At 35.1% G+C, this 20,578-nt stretch overlaps 2 protein-coding genes across 2 annotated transcripts in view; one reads left to right on the top strand and one right to left on the bottom strand.

Moving 5' to 3' along the window:
• The first annotated feature begins 7,910 nt into the window (after nt 1-7,910).
• On the top strand, nt 7,911-14,940 carry LOC110797811 (cholesterol 22-monohydroxylase CYP90B51). Its single transcript, XM_022002931.2, has 8 exons — nt 7,911-8,350; nt 8,755-9,079; nt 9,157-9,309; nt 9,418-9,675; nt 9,778-9,870; nt 10,159-10,237; nt 10,448-10,557; nt 14,051-14,940. The coding sequence occupies exons 1-8, from the start codon at nt 8,148-8,150 to the stop codon at nt 14,330-14,332; spliced, it is 1,503 nt and encodes a 500-aa protein (XP_021858623.1). The 5' UTR covers nt 7,911-8,147; the 3' UTR covers nt 14,333-14,940.
• A 612-nt stretch (nt 14,941-15,552) lies between these two features.
• LOC110797813 (branched-chain amino acid aminotransferase 2, chloroplastic) overlaps nt 15,553-20,578 on the bottom strand; it is a 31,626-nt gene continuing 26,600 nt past the window's right edge. Inside the window, exons 7-10 of the mRNA XM_022002932.2 lie at nt 19,879-19,995; nt 18,861-18,956; nt 18,109-18,221; nt 15,553-15,882 (exon numbers count right to left, since the gene is read on the bottom strand). Coding sequence (XP_021858624.1) covers nt 15,765-15,882; nt 18,109-18,221; nt 18,861-18,956; nt 19,879-19,995 — 444 coding nt within the window. The 3' untranslated portion in view covers nt 15,553-15,764. The remainder of the gene's footprint in view (nt 15,883-18,108; nt 18,222-18,860; nt 18,957-19,878; nt 19,996-20,578) is intronic.

Below are 20,578 nucleotides of genomic sequence, written 5' to 3'. Positions count from 1 at the left end.
TTTTGGGTTTTTGCGATGTTATCATGAGGAATCATGAGCTCTCTCTCGAGTGTTGACTATGGGGCCGGGCCGGGCCTGGCCTCTTTCCTCGAGAGCGTGTGCGTGGTCCTACTTTTCCATACTAATCTCTCTCACCACTTCTCTATTCTTTCTGGCTTTTCTCTCTTATATAATCCTTCATAATCTCTCCAACTCAAATATTTTTCGTGTCAAGTGGGATAGATTTTAGTACAGTGGGATAGATTTTAGTAGAGTGGGATAGGTTTTTCGTAGACAATGAAAAAGTGAGATAAATAAATTTTTCGTAAATTTAAATATATATAAAAACTAACAAAATTGATTGAAGGGAATTAGTGGGTGGACAGAGCAAAAAAGAGAATTAGTGAATATTTAAATCTCTATTATTTCATATGTGTTTTTTTAAAATGGTTGTAAATGACTTTAGAATTTAAAACATGGTGCATGCTTTTAGATCTAGTTATTGGATGGCAGTGCAAAAAAACCAATCTTATATGGACTGGACTTATCTGGACATATTGAGCCTGTTCAGAAGAGTGTACACTTGTACGATTTGATTAAAGTTGATTGAGTGATTGCAACTCAGCTGAACTTATTAGACATGAAGCTTATTATCTTAAGATGAAGAGAATACACCTTTTATTTGGTCTACTTACAAGTTCAATGGAAGTTCTAGACTAAAGCAGATTGACAATAATGGGAGAAATTCTTCTATTCTATGTTATAATGGGTATTTTTTTCTCCTCTTTTAGACAACTTGCATTTAGGTACAAGTGAATTTCAAAACGGTGTAACTAGAACCGAGGGCCTAAACATTATTTAAGGACATCTTTAAACAGTTATGGCTTCGTTCTTGGCTCATTAACCAAGGAGCCTTGTAGTACTTTGACCACCTTTTATGTATGTTCTGAGTATGTGTAGAAGTAGCAGAAAACTGTATTTGTTTTTAGTGATATTTATCCTCCCAAAAGAAGAGAAAGAACAGGGTCGATATATCGTCATAACATACGTGTCCTTCCCTTCCAACGTTGGAATTTGGTATATAATGGAGTGGGCACGTATGGCTTCATGTGTGCCTCTCTTAATAACGAGTTGAAATCTGGTTAACTGATTCCCTAGTATGAAATTGGGCTCGGGTCCGTAATTTACTCCATAATTTGTTAAATTAAACTAAAAAGTACCATTTTATGTTATAATTCATTTATTAGGTTCATGGTTCGTGAGGTGATTAAGTAATTAGGTAACACTGAGCTGAAATAATTACCTTGTTTGACACGAGTTTTTTTTTGTTTTCGCTGGTTTTTGTTGTTGATTTTTGTGTTCATTATTGTTACAGTTTGTTTGGTACAGTAGATAGAGAAAATGAGGGTGGTGAGAGAAATTATAATCACATTTTGATAGGATAAGTTCTTAGGAATAAAGGACAGTTGAGGATGGTAATTTTCGCCAGAATTTTTTATTTTGTTTATTTACTTAATGAGAAATGTTTCACTTGTAAAAAAACAAGTGTATCATATGCAGTCACCTAGTTATATAATGCAGAATACGTAGGAGACTCATATTAACCTATTAACAATTCAGTGCACCTATTATCAGAAACCCACCCTCCTCGGGGCCGAATTAGGGGTTGGTTGGCGAGCCATAACCTCCCCATGATATGGTTTAAAACTAAATATGCACATAATTGCACATGTTTAAAATAGTTTATGCCGAAATTTTGCCTAGAATTTTTTTAAAACATGTTTGGAGATATGGGGTTTGAATCCTGTTAAATATGTTTTTTTTAAAAATCTTATTTTTGTTTTACGTTCTTATAAAAATGTATGCTAAGTTTTTGCCACTCCAATAATATAAATTTTGATTTCGTCCGTGCACATTCCATATCCGGAAGATGATTTATTAAATGTCTTTTCAAGAAGATGCATAAGAAGATATCTAAAAACAATTGAGTTTAGGATTATATGTACTTGGAGTTTATAAACTAGACATGTTGAGTCTAAGCTATGACTATATGTATTACTTTCTCTGTTATAACTCCATTAAAAAACTTCTCACCCAAATTTTGCTGTTATAATATTTCTAATTTAAAACTCTTTCTCGAAGCAAGTTAGAAGGTTTAATCAAATCGGGTTGTAAAGGAACGGATCTAAAAGACCCATGCATTAAAGTGGGTAGTTGGGTAATAAATATTCCCTATTTTTTAATCCAATTTCCTTCTTAAATTTACTCTAGCTTAAAAGATTAAAGACCCATGCCGTCATGCATTGCGGTCAACACACGTGGACATGATAATGCTTCCCATGCAATGAAAAAAATAAATTATTTTACTATTTGCAATCATTGGTCTGCCACTGTCTTTGGGCAACCCGCACGAGTGGCTAGGCAATTATCAATTCATTTCTTCCTTTTTTCTTTTTCTTTCCTCAAGTTGTAACACTTCAAGTGGTTGCCCCTTCCATACAGCCCCGGCCCAAATAAAACGGGGCCCTGTGCTAATATAAAAATATTGGCCCCTTAAAAAAAATGAAGTCACGAATGTTTTTATAATCTCCAAATAAAAGTTAAAAAACGCACAATAAACTGGATTATCAAAGTAATGATGAAAAATTTGTTGTAAAAAAATGGACAAAGAAAGAGCTATGTGCTTATTCCTGTGGCCTACTCCGTATTTGACAGAGCTACTCAGTATATAATTGGAGTAAAAACTAAACAGTAACTAAATAGTAACTGTGACTTTCTGAAAATTCTCTTAGATGCATGGAGATTTCTCTATACTTTTGTCAATTGTCATTGTTACTTTTTACTAGCCTATTTGACAGCTTTGTCTTTTGTGTATTTGGTTAGGTTTTTTTAAAAATTTCCCAGTAAAACCCAATTGCATATTGGGGGCCCTTTTTTACCCGAGACCCTGTTCCGTGTCCCACTTTGGACTGGTTCAGGGCCGGGCCTGCTTCCATAGTTCCATGTCTTGAAATCGGACTAAAATGGAGTTTTAAATTAAGAATTTAATTTGATTAAAATCACTATTTATTTTGATGTACTAAACAATTGATTCAAACAAAGTGAAGTTTCGTTTATTAATTTTAGAATTACAGTATAGAGTTTAAAACTTTAGTATAGAATTAAAGCTTAGTTATTCCTTTTATTTTTCGACTTGTTCACTTGCATCAACAAGAAATGAAGTGTTAAAATTGTTGATTACCCTTGTAGTTTTGGAGTATTCTGTAAATGGTAGGTTTTGTAAGTGGGGTTCGGTAAAAGGTTTTTCTAACAAAATAGGAACAAAGTAAATTGTTACCAGCATAAACAAACAAATGAAAACGACTAAGTATAACCAACATTTAAGAATTGAGGTAGTATTTGTCTAGAGTTCCCTTATTTTGAGGATGTGGTTTAATTTGATGATGAAATATATGGGTTTGTTTTATAATTAATGGGAAGAGGATATATATGATGAGCATATTAATATGTCCTAATAGGGAGCCCCTCTCTTATAATGTTGAAGCATGTGATTTGGTGGAGTGAGAAAAATGCGAAGAATTAGACGGCCAATTAGAGTGTTAGTCCACGTGAAGACCAAAAACGTAGGGATCTTAGTTGGCCATCCGCCTTTATTTTGCTTCTGTGGCAAAGCTAGTGATTATGATTATTTGTGGAAATTCTCTTATGTGCTCTTTGCTTTAATTAGTTTTGGGACAATTATTGCTTCATAATTCACCCCCACCCCTAGCTGTAAAGGATTATCAACAAAATTATACAACCTAAGTTTTTGGCAAAGTTAACAAGCCTATAACATATAATAATTAACAAAACTACTACAATCAAAGGAGAAAATGTGTTTCCTCCTTAGGTAACTTCAGTTCTGAGTTGTTGATTTTTTTGGTACTACCTCCGTTTCATAAACTGTTTGCACAAATATTAAGACAAAGTAGTAAAGCTGGTTGAATCTAATAAATATGGATAAAGTAAGATAAATGTGTAAAAATATGGGTGAGTGTAAGAAAAAAATGAATAAAGTGAGACAGTGTTAGTGGAAAATTGTAAATATTGTGGGGTAAGAAAAGTGTAAGTAACATTGTGAAACAAACTAAAACTCAAAGTAAAGATCTAAGCAAAGGGAGTTCATGGCAAATTATGGTGTACTTGTAGGATTGTAATACCTTTTTGCCCCTTATAGGAGAGGTTAGTTCCTTCAAAACCTAAAAAGGAGAATGTGAAAATACTTTCTAGGGTATTAAGGAAGCATCACTTCAGAGTCTAAAAATCAAGGTTTATAGTTAGTGGGATGGCTTTCTGGTTTCAAAGTTCATCCTACAATTATTACTCATCTTTAGAAGACATTGTTTGGCAATCCTCCTAAAGGAGAGTTTTTCTTTTCAGACATTGGCTAAATGAACAACATAAACTAGAAATTACATTTTTGGTACAAAGAATTTAAAACATGGGTTACAAACTAAGGCTCTGTAATAGAAATTTATTACTTATTCTATATATAATCAGATTAGATTAGGTAAGAAAAAATAAGTTCATATCGAATTACCTGATAAGAAAAATTAAGTTTTGTTCAGATCTAGATTTATCTATATCTTATTTTGTGAAATATTGTTTTCCTTTGAAATAATACTAATTCGTATTTATTGTTGTGAAACGATTTTTTCCTTACATAAATGGAACTTTTTTCCTCCAATACATACCAAATTATTTGGGGGAGTAACTATGACTTCCGTAACCTTTGTCGTTTCTCAGTTGTCATCAATGAGCTTCCTTTCCAACTTCTCATGACAGAAAACTGGAAATTATCCCCTTTTTTTTTTTTAAAGTAAGAGATTGCATGTTTAATTACAATACTGTATTAGTTAGAGGGTAAAGTTACAATGTCAAATGATACAGTAATAGAGAATAAAGGTACTTGTAGTGGATTACTATTTCTTTAAGATCTACAGATTTCTGCTTAAAATATTAATAAATCCTTCACCAACTGTCACAAACTTAGTGGCCACTAATTGTGAAGTCATTTGCGAAGTACATTATCTTAGTCGAGGGAGTAATGCGAATTTGTGAGTCCTTTCCCTGGAGACTCGTTTAAGATTGTTGAAAAGGACTGTACCTGATCATATATGGCCCGGCCTACTGGCCCGAACCAGTTCGAAAAAGTACGGTTTTGGGCAACGCCAAATATGCTTTTTTAGATCAAAGCCCGAACCCGGCCTAGAAAAACCCATTCCGGCCCGAAAAACCTACACCAAATTTATGGGTTTGCACATGAATTTTTATATTAAACTAGTTGTTGGACCGTGCGCTAGTGCGCACGATCCCCCAAGGTATACAAATTTAGTTTATATAAATGTTACGTAAAAGACTAACATTTACAAATTTACGTTAAATGCTATAAAAACAATGCTAAAGTTCAATTTGCATGTGATTAATAATATAAAATCATACATACGGTTACAATATTTGTGTCATTGACGATGTAGCATTCCACAAGCAACATTGATAGGAAAGACGAGAATAGGGTGGAAGGAAGCTAGGTTAGAAAGAGTGATGCGAGAAATTCGGTGGAATGAGTTATCGGGTTCCCAAGAAAAGGAAGAAAGAAAAGGAAAAATAGAAAAAAAAAGAAAAAAAGAGACACATGGTAGATTGGTAGCTATATGACCAAGGGTATAATTGTCCTCATACTATTGATAAGAATAAGACAAAAACAAAATTAAGGCACAAAATGGGGGTATAATGGTAAGTGTACTATTGGGTGAATAGTAATAGAAGTTCAAGGCTTTATAAGTGTTAGGATTTCATCCCGGCACATTCTTAAGTAAGAAAAGAACCATTAGTTGGTCGATGGTCTTATGGTAATGGTGACTATCTGCTTCGTTTCCAATGCGTAGTAGTTCTCAAGTGTAGGAGGTGCTTTTAGCTTTGGAAAGAGTACGCGTGCCCGTATAGGTGGCGTGTCAGTATAGTTGTCTTTCTGGTAATAGTTTTAGTTGCAGTTATGCTCCGTGGTAGCCTGAATTTTGATCACCTCAACTATTGTGAGTTTGGAGCACGGTAAATGAATTTCAAAGATATTAAATCAGTCTCGCTACCTCTTTAGTTGCCGCCCCCTACTTGCTCATGTCGGTATGGGGTACGTTCAGTTCGCCGGGAGGATCGCCCTCCCAAATCCCAATTCGAAGTTTTTTCCTGGGGTTATCATGTATAACTAACTACCTAACGATCTGATCCGTCCCTATAAAATGGAAATTATTCATAAGACATAAGATAGTTGCGCTTAATAGTTGTTTTCTCTTCCATATTTATGATCGTCGGATTTTATACGTATTTAAGGGATGATAAACTCATTACAGGAAGTTAGATTAAATTATGTACTCTATTAAACTAAATAAAAATAAATTAAACAACATTTATCTTTAAAATGTATGAATCTAACCGTGTCTATCTTGGAACATGGGTTTATAGCGAATTAAACTACCTACTTACCTAGTAACTACTATGCGAGTCTTGACTGGCTACTTTGAGAGGCACAGCATTTAGTGTTGGGAAGTTTTGCGTCCATTTTTTTCCTGATCAAATTTATTGTGTTTTCTTTCTGTTAACTTAATATATCAAACCAAACAAGATGTCAAGAACCATTAACTTTTATGGCTGCCTAAAGTCTTTTTCCTGTGAAAAATAAAAGGAAAATGTGGGGGAAAAACTAAATTAAAAAGTAGAGAAATTCAATCAAACTTTTTCAAGAAGTGTGCGTTCTCTTCGAAGGAGATATGAACTTATTGAAACTGATTGACAAATTAAAAATTATTGATCTTATTGTAACTTATTGGACTTCAATCTTTATTTTTTTAATGTGGAAAGAACACACCCTAAAAGGGTGAGATTTTTTTACATAGTAGATTATCCATAAAAGACATACTCTATAGTACATATTATTGGAATTGAATAATTGATGCATCTTTTTCCAAAAACTAAAATAAAAACATGCACAGAATGAGATTTTTGGAAAATAAAAGAAATCATTAAATAGAAATAATTGAAAATACAACCCTTAGTGAAAATCTAAATTGTATGAATCATTGCTCTCTTGATTGCACTTGAATGATCAGATCAGATACAGAGAGGAAACTGGCCCTCTGCTAGCTAAGCTAAAGATGATCCAACATACTAACTTATAAAATAAGGTCTGGCCGTCTGGGTCTCTGAAAGCCTCAAATAATAATTAACCCTTCCTTATCATTAATTTGGCCGTCACCCGTGCAAAGGTACATCCACCTGTCAATTTAGCAATCCCTCTTATGACTAAATGCTTCATAGCAATTGGCTCTGAGGCTAGTAGTATCTTAATTAATTATAGTGTTAAAAGTTGATAGTAGTAAAGTAGATCAGAGGAGATGTTTTATGGTTCTTCTTTTGTCACTTTTTTTATTTTATTTAAAATAAATCAGTAAATTCTCATTTCTATGTTTTAGACCTGATCAAAATGTGGGCCAAGTTCGGGCTGTGCCGAAGCATAAAAACAGCCTGTATGTCGGGTTGGGCCAAGATTTGGGTCGGGTTTTTTTGCCCATATCCTCTGTTTCGGGCCTAAAATATCGAGCTTTTCGGTCGGACCAAATTTATAATTAAAAATGTAGTTTTTACGTTGGCCAAAACTGTATAAAATTTTAGATTTTTGGGCCGGGCCGGGTTGGGCAGAGCCCCGGACTAAAAAATCTGTCCAAGCTCGCTAAACTTAGGGTCGGGCCGGGGCTCATGTTGATCAGGTCTACTATATTTACTTCAAATTTTCTCCTGTTTGGGTTAAGTTAGCTGATTTAAAAATAAAATAAAATAAAATAAAAGGACAAAAAAGCAGGCTATAAAAACCCCCTTATTGGCTCCAAAGTTGTTCATTAAAAATTTGCTCTTCCTTTGTCTTGTTATTGTTTTTGCTTCCCTTGATAGTTGTTAAAACTTCAAACCCCCCCACCTTCTTTCCTTTCTCCCTTGTCAGTCCCTGCAGGTTGACTCAATCTTCAAACTCAACTTTGGGTAAGGGAGAGACAAGAAGAGCAAAAGCCATAAAGACAAATATACCCTCCCTCCAAATTTGATTGAAAGTTTTGAATCCCCAACTCCATAATCCCTAAATGTCTGACTTAGAATTCTTCTTGTACCTTCTCCCATTTGTTTTGGCTTTATCTTGGACCCTCAACTTTCTTAAGCGAAAGAAACCCCAACCAAATCTTCCTCCTGGTAACTCTGGTTTACCCTTTATTGGTGAAACTTTTGGCTACTTAAAGCCTCATCCTGCTACCACCATTGGAAAGTTCATGGAGCAGCACATAGAAAGGTAACATGCACTGCAATAGTTTTCTTAGGCTATGTTACTCAGATTCGGGTACTAGTGTTGGACACGGATACGTGTCCAAGTGTCCGACACGGCTAAATTGTGAAAAAATATTCATGGTTTTAGACCAAAATGAAGTGTCGGAGTGTCCATACCCATGTCCAAGTGTCGAGCATCCGACACTGGTACTTGAGGTAAAACAAAGAGTCCGAGTAACATAGTTCTTAGGTAAGTCACCCAGAATCCAGAACCTACCAGACTATGACTAATAGTTTTGAATACACTCTGTAAAAGAAAAAAGAAGTTTGCATACATAAAGACTACTTAATAACTTGTAAGATACAAAAAATATGAACTGTAAGTATTTTTCTTAAGCCAAATTGTGTAAAGTTGAATTGGTTCTGCAGGTTTGGGAAAATATACAGGGCAAATTTGTTTGGGGAACCGACAATTGTATCAGCAGATGCAGGGCTGAATAGATTCATCTTTCAGAATGAAGGGAGACTGTTTGAAAGTAGCTACCCAAGTAGCATTGGTGGAATACTTGGAAAGTGGTCTATGTTGGTTTTGAATGGAGATATACACAGAGATATGAGAAACATTTCTCTCAATTTCTTGAGCCAGAGTAGGCTTAAAGCTCATCTTATGAAAGAGGTTGAGAGGCAAGCTGTTTTTGTTCTTAATACTTGGCAAGAAGATTGCTCTTTTTCTGCTCAAGATGAAGCTAAGAAGGTTTGAATTATTTTTATTTTTTTAAAACTTTATTTCCCTTATTATATTCAAATTTATAATTTTCTTGGGTTGTGCAGTTTACTTTCAATGTAATGGCAAAACAAATACTGAGTTTGGATCATGGGGAAGCTGAAACAGAGCATCTAAAGAAGGAATATATTAATTTTATGAAAGGAGTAGTATCAGCTCCTATCAATTTACCAGGAACTCCTTATAGAAGGGCATTAAAGGTAAATAATCCAGAAAAAAATATCAAAAGTTTATTACAGTGATATGCAAACTTGAATTTACTGAAAATAAATGATTTATAACTATTATTTATTAATTTATATTGACAGTCAAGAACAGCCATACTGGATTTTATTGAGATGAAAATGGAGGAAAAGTTAAAGAAGAAGAAAATGAATGATGGGAGTGAGAATATAGATGAAGATGATCTACTTGGGTGGGTGTTGAAGCATTCAACTCTATCAAAAGAACAAATTCTTGACTTAATTTTGAGTTTGTTGTTTGCTGGACATGAGACTTCCTCTGTTTCCATTGCATTAGCCATCTTTTTCTTGGAGGGCTCCCCTTCTGCTGTTGAGCAATTAAGGGTATGCAGTATACTCTGTTTTCTAACTGTTATTTTCCATGGATTAATTAATAAATGCTGCCTCTAAATTTGTTTTTGATTTTTTTTTTAATGTAATGGTCAGGAAGAACACCTTTTGATTGCCAGAGCCAAGCAACAGTCAGCAGAGAAAGAATTGAATTGGGAGGATTACAAGAAAATGGAATTTACTCAATGTGTAAGCCTTCTTAGGAATGTGTTGCTATTTTTTTCTAATTAAAATAACATTTAGAACTCTTAGGCTTGGTTTTTTGGACTGAATTTCAGTTCAGTTTAGTTCAGGTCCATTCAATTCAGTTCGAACTATGTTTTCTCATTAATATAACATTTAGATCTCTTAGGCTCTTTTCTTTTAAACTTAATTTCAGTTCAGTTCAGTTCAGGTCTATTCAATTCAGTTCGAGTAATAGTTTGAGTACTTTTAATACCGTAAAATTAACAATATTAAATTAATGTACTTGTGAAGGTGATTAGCGAAACAATGAGGCTGGGAAATGTAGTAAGGTTCTTGCATAGGAAGGCTCTTAAAGATGTTCGGTATAAAGGTAAGTGTCATGATCAGTTTTTGCTAATGAATGAATTGAATATCTGAAGTTTCTTTATTAACTTTTGTCAACTTTTCGGTTGGTTCACGGGAAGTTTGCCGGCCGGAAAGTTGATAGTATTTAATTTAATTTAATTTAATTTAATTTAATTTAATTTAATTTAATTTAATTTAATTTAATTTAGTTTAATGTAATGTTGTTGTTGTAAAGGTTATGACATTCCATGTGGATGGAAAGTGCTGCCGGTTTTAGCAGCCATTCATTTGGATCCTGCCTTTTATGACCAACCTCATGTCTTCAACCCTTGGAGATGGCAGCAGGTCAGTCACTCATCCCTCTCTTTAGTAATCCACCCTACTATAACTCTCAGTCCAAAATATAAGTTTTTATTTTTTATTTTTTATAATGTCAATGCGTAAACGTTTCATTAAATTTTATTACGGAGTATTAGGTATTTGTATTACAATGTAAAGCATGTAGCTAGTGTTATATTGTTCCACACTAGTTTTTTGTTGGGAGTTGGGTCCTATCTCGTCTTGGGGCATACTAATCCAACGGGCTAGGCACCGTTATCCCTAAAACCTATGTTACTTGGACTCGGGTACTATGATGTCGGGCACGGGTATGGGTACGTGTCTAAGTGTCTGACTCGGCTAAATTGTGAAAGTTCCAGGAGTTAAGTCGAAAATGAAGTGTCTGTGTGTCCGCACTCAAGTCGGACTGTCGAGGATCCGACACGGGTACTTGAGATAAAATGAAGAGTAGGAGTAACATAGCCTAAAACCCTACGGGTATCTAATGCTTTTCGAAAGATGATGAATTGCCAACTGTGTTTCCTTCCAATTCTTGTTGTCTTTCCTATAAGAAGCGGAATGCTATTTAACTGATTAGTATACAAGTTAGATAAACAAGTTTTCAATCCATACTCTGTAATTGACTAACGATCTTTAAAAGTACTCCGTATATGTTTATGTTATGAAACCTTATTATATAAAGACAGAGTATAAGTTAAAATCTAAAGTGACTGTCAATGTTCTTATAAATCAGAGGGAGTACTGAATTTGTCTTCATTTAGGGACGATAAGAGCAGTTTTAGGATTAGAAACAAAATGAGGGGACCACAAATAAGAGCATTGCTTATAAACTTAATTGTGTGTTAAGGACAATCGAAGGATCATTAATTAAGGACGGTCCCTACTTTCTGTCCTCACCTTATTAGCGGATATGAATGAGTCTTAAAACCAAACATCCTTTCCGAACATGGTAAGTGGACGTGGAAGTGAATTGACTTCCAAATGGAAACAAAATATAAGAGCAAAATGCAAGGATATTTGTGGCAATCTAAACAAATTTATATTTGGGAACTTATGCTTACTTGGGGATTTTCACAAACAATTTATTTATAATAGTACGGGTATACCAATTGTCGGTTGATTAAGTGATGCTTGGGATGAACTTGGTAGGAAGGACCGTGTGTTCGATCCCCCACAACAACAATTGGGAGGGGACTGAAACCTATCCATCCAGAACTCGCCCCAAATCCGGATTAGCCATTATGGTGAATTGTGTGGTAACGCCAAAAGAAATAATAGTACTGATTTAAATTTGAAATGCAACCCGTTTCTTACTACGTATTAGATTGATTGTCATTTAGAGCGCATTCTATTTACCTGATTTTCACTCATCTTATTAGAACTATCAAAACTTATTTTAGTTGTAACACATAGATGACCCTTATTTTTCATGAACTGAACTTAGTGTACTTATCTTAGTAAACTTATTTAATCTTATTTAAACTTAATTTTCATGAAATAAGTGAAAATAAGTCCAACGTAACAACGTTTTATTTAATTGTTTGATTATACTTACGACTGCTAAAAGTGCATGATATAACATATGGTCTAATATTACTTCTATAATAAACTTTAGTAAATAAATTTTTAATATAATAAGTTTTACAAAAATTATACGAAGTTTTTTTTTTTCTGTAAACCGGTTCACCCCTGGTTACAGCGTTTTGGTTACAGCGTTTTTGTTTTGCTGCATGCTCTTATTTAAGAGTGGAAAAAGGGGACTGAGTGGTGGGTGGTCCAAAAGTGGTAGTTGCGACGTGGGACAGTAGGTTGCACGTGCAACATGTCTTTATATTTTCAACGGGTCCGAAAAACAATGATGTCGGTCCCCAGAAATTTTCTTCCCGGCCTGCAAAAAATGGCAATATCCCTCATTTTCTTTTTTATTATTTTTTTCCTTTTTAAAAAAAATAAAGTTCTTTTTCTTTTCGCTGCTCAAGGAAAGAAAAAGGAGCAGAAAGTTTTCTGATAAAAACTTTTTTGGTTAAATATGTTGTAAAATTTGTAATGCAACAAAAGTTGACAACTTTTGCTTATTATTCTTTGATATCTTCCTCTTGGATCTCATGAATTGTAGTACCATGTCCAATTATTAGGTTTTTTTTTGACATAGGACCCAATTATTAGTTATATGGAAAAAAAAAACAAAAGGAAAAACTCCCAATGCATTTTACAGTTAATGTTCACAGTTGATCATAATTTGTTGGGAAATTGAACGTACCTTTTTCTAAAGATGGCACTGGCTGAGCTGTACCGGGCGGTATGGCCTATTAGGAAAAAAAACACTGTCTTATACGGGTACGTATTCATAGGCTAGGCTTTATGGACCGTATGTATTTGGAAAAAAAACATAACAATTCACGTTAAATTGAGTATTGTTAAGCTTAGCCACAAAGGCCTTTCACGTGGACTTGGTCGTGCGTGCCTGGGCTGCCCTTTTAAAAATTTCAGTACGACACAAAACAGGTGGGTGTGGCATGGGTCGAGTCTGACAACATCTTTACCTTTTCCTAGTTTTTGAAGAGGTATTACATATGTACAAGAATTACAAAAGTAGGAAGGTTTAAAGAATGTTAACTTGTTATTAATCACCATCTGAGAGAAGTTAGCAAGGTTTCCTAATCTATTATTTTGACTAGGGAGTTACTGAAGTGTTTGTTTCTTTTGATTCAAACAATGAGTTAGGTTATTGTTTATCTGTTTCTTTGTTATATTTAAGGTGGGAACAATTAGATTTGCACCTCTGAAATGATATCTCCCAAATACTCTCATGTAAGAATTTGCATTTGATGAAGAAGTACGAATAAGATCAGGTACAAAGAAATCAGTCAGCAAAATATTAAGTGTCGTGAGTATATATGAAAAAGAAAGAGTAGTAAACTAAAGAAAACTAGTCCAGGTGCAGTAATTGGGATAGAAGAAGTAAATGAAGGCCAATTACTTCTCTCAAATTGTACTTACACTTTGTTAGATAGACTTTACTGCCATTCAATACCTAACCTTACAAGTTACAATCATTCAACCTATGAAACTCAACTCACATTTCTTCCTTAGAAGAGACAACGACGTACAGGTGTACGTACTTATATGTGCAATTTCTTAGTAACTTCATACTCCCTCTGTCCCATTTAGATTGCCCCATTAGCCAAAACGAGGGATGGACGTAGTGCTAATCTTCTATCATTAACATGCATAATCTTCATTAAGTATATAGCAACCATTATCATTCATGCATAATCTTCATTAAGCATATAGCAACCATTATCATTAACATGCATAATCTTCATTAAGTATATAGCAACCATATATTATGATAATATGATTCATGCATAATCTTCATTAAGTATATAGCAACCATATATTATTATGATTCATGCATAATCTTCATTAAGTATATAGCAACCATATATTATTATGATTCATGCATAATCTTGATGAACTTTTTTGTTCTCTATATCAGAATGGTATAAATCGGGGAGGCGTATCACCTTCAGCAACAGCCAGTAACTCGAACTCAAATTCAAGTCCAACTAGCGGAAACAACTTTATGCCATTTGGGGGAGGACAAAGACTATGTCCAGGATCTGAACTGGCTAGGTTAGAGATGGCAATTTTCATCCACCATCTGATACTCAATTTCCAGTGGAAATTAGCAGATAAAGATGAAGCTTTTGTTTACCCATTCGTCGAGTTCCCCAAAGGATTACCTATTCAAGTTCAACGCTTAAGCTTTGGACTCTGATCGAGATCTTCGTTAAAACCCCGAAATTCATCCAATCTTGCACAGAAAGAATAATAAAAATATCTATACATACATATATTATATATATTGGAGAAAATGAAGTCCTCAATTCCCCAGGTTAGTAGTATTCTTGGGTTCTTCTTTTCCACCTTTGTTTTTCTTTTCTTTTTTTGGGAGGTAGGGGTTGTTTAGGCTTGCTGGTTTAAAGCCAAGCTTCATGTTTTATGGGTGAAGCACAGAAAGACGAAGCAATGAAAATTATTAGGTGCACCGTATACAATATACCCAAGGGTATTTTTATGCCATTTTGTGGTCGTTATCACATTCTCCTCACATGTAAGGAGAAAATGCGACAGAGTGCACGGTGCATCCGGATGCATATAATATGTTCTAGACGAGCAAGGCCAAATAGTTTCATTCCCTTATGATTTTGTAAATGCTTCTTCAGTTTATTACTGTATCATTAAAGCCGTCCACATTGGAGCTTGACGGTTATTTTTATTTTATTTTGTACAATTTTCTATTGTAATTTAGTGAGTAATATCTGTTTATGTAATAAGTATTCTTCCAATATCATCTTATACCATGATTCAAGCTCTTGCCATGTAGAGGGCACCCTTCAAAATTTGCAAAGAAATCAAATTAAACTTATCACCCTATACTCCTATAGTACTATGTGGGAGAAAATGGTAGAGGACACTAGAGAAATCAAATTAAACTTATCCCCCTTCTAAGTTTAATTTGATTTCTTAACATAGCATTATAATTTAATCATCATAACAGACTTTTTACGAAGTTTTTTGCAATAAGTTATTATAGTGGAAGAATTTTTTTTAATAGGTGGGTCTATGCTATATGAAGAAAATCTTATTGTCCTCCTAAATGACATTTTAGCTAACTGTTTTAAAAACGCGTGTTATCGAATAAATATCATTTCGGGTCATAAAGGGACCAATAAGTTCGTCATATGACCATATTAAACATTCTTCAAAACTTGAAGGGATTCGGAGACCTGATTCTGGAAGGTCCAAACTCGGTCAAAAAGCGTGGATAATAGTCTTAAATGCCATTTTAGCCGATTTTCTTAAAAACACACATAGAATTAAGTCCATTATGTAGCTTTAAGTGACCAGTTTAGAACCATAAATTCCACTAGTTGGGAACTTAAAGGCCCAAAATGACCTTTCTTGAGTATAAAGTACAGAACTACAGATCATCTATGAATCTAAACCAACTTTAAACCATATATTGGGACAAGTAATATAGAATATCATACCTTCTTCCTGAACTTTATGAGACATGGAATACTTTAGGTTATCCTAAAAGGAGGTAGATAGGTCATTTTGCATTGGAGTAACAACATAAAAAACCAACATATGTAATAAGGCCATCATTTTCAAAATGCTAAAGAACAAAAAAAAGTCAAAAATCTTCACTTAAGTTTGACAAGCCAATCCATTTTATCTTCTGCAATACCCATTTGTAGTCTAGTAAGCTCGGTGTATAGCTGTTGTGCCACACGCCCAACCTTGCCATCTCCAAAAGAGGTCCTGCAGAATTAAATCATTAAAATTTAGTGCAACTATCCCAGACATGATACGGTGCTACTAGTTCAATAATATCACAATTCAATCAATCAATAGTTCAATACAAGAACCTGATTTGCAGCTTATTTTAATATTGAGTTGTACATTAACATTTCAGTTTATAGCAAGAAAATGGGGGTCAAGCTTTTTTACAGGTTTATACATATCTGTCAAAAGGTAGTCCCGATTGAAAGCTATACCGTTGATAATTCGACAGTCATTTTGATTCACAACTCAATTCCTTATTACCAATGTTGTTTGGAATCTTAAATTGTGCATTTGATCAAGTTCCATGTCAGATACTTATAAACACTCCAAAAGAAAATGGACACTACATTTTTGGCCAAGAAAGGGAAGCTAACTTTGTCCATTTCCGATGGAGCCAAAGATTCATTTATTTTTTTGGCTGTGGGATGTAATGGACTAAATCAAAATGGCTCTTAAAACCATTTCGCTTCCTTTCCATGAAGTAGAAGATGGTCGTCTCGTTGTCGTCCCGCTATCGCTTTTGGGTCAATTGGAAACAACCTCTCTGCAATTGCAGGGGTAAGGTTGCGTACGTCCGACCCCCCCTTACCTCGCTTCTTGCGGGAGCCTCTTTGAGGCAATGGGGTAATGATAATGATAATGATAATGATAATGAAAGGGAAGCTAACTGTGATTTATTTGATGTTTGATGATGATTTACTTCTATTCTTTGGAGGAGATGCCATAAATGTACGCTTGTACTTGGTAAATACTTTGGGTGAGTCTGATGATATGAAGCATGAAACATTAGGTTGTTTGCATTTACAGAAAAGAAAGTTAACTTTTCAATAATTTCGATGACACTGTCATCCATAAATCTCTCATATAAAAATGTGGGCCTCCTATTGAAGAGCTAAGGTTATCATATCCTGGAAAACTTAATCGGTGAATCTATTTTGTGTAGCCTTCACAATTACAAGTCTGAACAGTTCTTGCCAAAAAGGCCTTTAAGGATTAGTCCTACAAGTAATGATTGTGGATTTTAAATTGTGCAAAATCGGTATATTGCACCTGAATGGCATGGACAGCGTGTCATTGCCACCAAAACATAAGAGTACAGAGTTGGTTCTAGAAATATTTTATCAAGTATTGATTATGTCGATTCGTGTTAGCCGACCCCAAATCATTTTGGGACTAAGGCTTTGTTGTTGTGTTGTTGTTGGGGCATTTGGTTCGAATGGGGTAAAGGGAATGAAAACAAGGGAATGAAAGGGAAAAGAAAGCAAATGTCTTTGATATAATATGTTGTTTGGGTAACATTTAGTTTTTCACTTCTCATCTTTCTCCCACCTTTGCACCACCATACACTAATACACTCCCTCTTATATGGTTTCATAGCCTCCTATCAACTTGGGCTGCCGTTGCCTCCACTTCGGCTGCCGTCTCTTCTTCCCCACTTCGGTTGCCACCCTCCTTCCACTTTCTGGCGCTGCCGTGCTCTTTCTCTCTCTTCCTTCTCCATATCTCAGATCCACCATAAGGTCAAGTTAGAGGTTTTAGCGGTCAAATTCGACCATGGAAACTCTAGATCTAGAGTTTACATGGCCGAATTTGACCATCTAAAACCATAGTTATAAGAGGTTCTGGTCGGCGGTGGTAGGGTGGGTGGGTGGCGATTTTGACTGGAGTTTCTAGTCGGCGGTGGTATGTGTAGGGGGCTGCTAGTTGGACATTGTGGGTGGATGTGGTAGTGTGGTGATGGCTGAGGAAAGGGAATGCAAATACCATGGGCGTTGTGAGGATCAAAGTAGAGGTAAAGGGAACGATTAAAATGTCATAACAAACAACAACAAAGGGTATAAGCCATGTTCATTATCTTTCCCATTCCTGAATACCCCATACCAAACTCCCCCTGAAAGTACAAAGACTATTGTTGAAGCATGGGTACCTAGCACGATATATTTTTGTTACTCCTGCCAAACTCTTTCTAGAACATAGGGAGTGGAAAACTGATGCAACGACAGCAGTGTGTTGTGAAAAAAGATATTTTGAGTTTTGTTATAGACACTCTGCACTGGTATGCCTGGTATATATTTTCTTATTGGTAAGGAATAGAAATTGAATATAAAAAAAGCGAGGGGAAGGTCATATTTCTATTGTTTGCAGCTTATTGTTGCATTGGAAACAAACTTCTATAATTTAAACACGTGGTGTGAGTGATACCTTTTATCCATATGCGTAATGCTGCCAACAGGTGATACCACCACTGCGGTGCCTGTACAAAATACTTCATCAGCACTGAGAAGTTCATCCACTGACACAAGCTGCTCCACAACCTGCATAAACCCACCATGATTTAGCCAGAAAGGTAAAGAAATGGTTTGACTACCAAAGGATGGTAACAGATCTACTGCACTGCTTTCTGATACCTTGATAAACATCCTAAAAATAAAAATCATACGATTCAACATATGCATTCACCGTCAGTCATTTACCCAATAAAACAAAGAGAAAAAGGATATGACAACTATTTTCATGTTCTACATTCCAAAATAATTATGCCATTGGGAAATATGCCACTTTGGCTAGCAAACTTGATTAGCTAAACACTTGATCAAGCAAATCATATATTCATCAACTTCAATGCTTCTATTCCACCATGATGAAATCAGCAACCATCACCAAGTGATACTACGTTCTATCAAAAGAAACTTACAACAGTACATATGGAAACCCATAAAAAATTGGATATCAAGAAATCAAATTTGACATGAATTCAAACGTCCAGCAAGGAGATGTTATTCTTCAACCTAGACAATGACTATTTGTATGAAAATACTCAATCCAAACACAATTTACTCCCGTAAGACCGCAGACTGCTTAACTGAAGCCATTACATTCCATCACCCCAGTCATCACTGAGTCACAAACAAAAAAAACACTCCAGGATAATTATAACCAAACTGGATAAGTACCTCAAAACCTAGGCTACGAGCAATGTCAATTATACTCTTTCTCGTAATGCCAGGCAGAATTGTTCCCTTTATTGCAGGAGTGGTTATCACATTATCCTGCGAAAGAAAATAAAAAAGGGAATTTCAACAGCTGCTACACAAATATACAAGCACCTCGGAGTAAAGACAAGTCAATCACGGAGTCAAAACGCCGTTTAAATTAGTACACAGCATAAAAATGCCACTAACTGATACATTGTTGGATTTATAGTTGAACCAAGCACACTCCATCGAGATTTGAGATGGGTCATTTATGACATTCTCAAGTCAGATGGTTGAAGGGTTCAAATCTGTGTCGACAATAAATGTGTTTGGATGAATTGTATGAATCTATTCACCATTTTTATTATTCTTAAGTTATTTGAATGAAACAAAAAAGTAAGACAAACACAAAAGCCATATTTGCACAGGGTGTCCTAAATGGTCAATATGTAGGCATTGTTTACAATTTTTTGATACAACATATTATAACATGAGCCCTCGGCGCCTATATTTGATTAAATGGGTTATAACATGTAATCTTCTGGTACGTAACTAGATCCCTATCACAACACATTTGATCAAAAAGTTCATGTCAAACCAATTTGAGTAAACGAGTTGGAAATCTCATCCTCGACCCCAACATACACTTTAACATCAGTTTGAGCTGTCATCCAGCATGAACTTTTGCCCACTCTAGATGGATAGGTAGACAAAACATTCTTTAGTCATGTTACAGCGCATATTATATGATATGTAAGTTGGAAAGGCTTGACAGATTATCCGGGGAGTGCCAGAACATCTGATGACTTCTAAGTTGGAAGATTAAACCTTCCTTGGCCATGTTATTCCCTCCAAATGTTTTGTTATACTTTTCTAACACGGCAAGAAAGAAGATTAAATGGTGGGGCCATAGGGGTCAAATGGGTAGCTTTTGTGAGGCAAAAAAATGAATAGAAGGTAGAACAAAAAGATAAAATACATGTTCCAGACAGCATACCTTAACAACAAAAACATTGCAAGACGACACCTCCTCCAGGTATTTCTTGTGTACACAATCCAGGTATAGTACATCAGAATAACCTTTGGCTTTAGCAGCTGTATGAGCCTTCAGAACCTATCAATACAGTTGCAAAGCACAGGAACAGTCAGTGACTGAAAAATAATACATAGTATAATCTATATCACAGCATCAGCACATATGAATGAAATTGCAATACAAAGAACCTTAGCAATCAGCATACCTAAGCTACATTCAGATTACTTAATTTAATAAATAATGCTTTCTATCGACAGATAGGCATTAGCAATTGTTTAAGTTTCCTAGTCTTCTCACTCTTCCGTAAAATAGAGAAAAGGAAAGGTAGTTTGAAATACAGAATTACAGATAGTGCAAAGCACATCGAACACTCTACTACACTACAAAATATTAAATGCTACTCCCTCTGTCCCTATTTGTTTGGCCCATATTTTATTTTAGTCCGTCCCTTAAAGATTGCTCCATTTCCTTATATAGTAATAAGTCCCCACCACTTACCCCACTCGCATACACTCATAAAAGTTAAAAGAGAATTTTACCCCCATTTCCTTGCAAAATTTTGGACCAACCCTTAATAAAGCACATTTTGCCTATGCGGAAAACAAATAGGGATGAAGGGAGTATCTCAGTGGAAAGAAGTTGTAGTTAAATAATCTGACAA

The sequence above is a fragment of the Spinacia oleracea genome, chromosome 3, assembly GCF_020520425.1.
Source record: "Spinacia oleracea cultivar Varoflay chromosome 3, BTI_SOV_V1, whole genome shotgun sequence".
In the NCBI taxonomy this organism is placed as follows: domain Eukaryota; kingdom Viridiplantae; phylum Streptophyta; class Magnoliopsida; order Caryophyllales; family Amaranthaceae; genus Spinacia; species Spinacia oleracea.
Note: the sequence above shows the minus strand (reverse complement) of the source record. Positions and strands in the feature narration are given on the sequence as shown.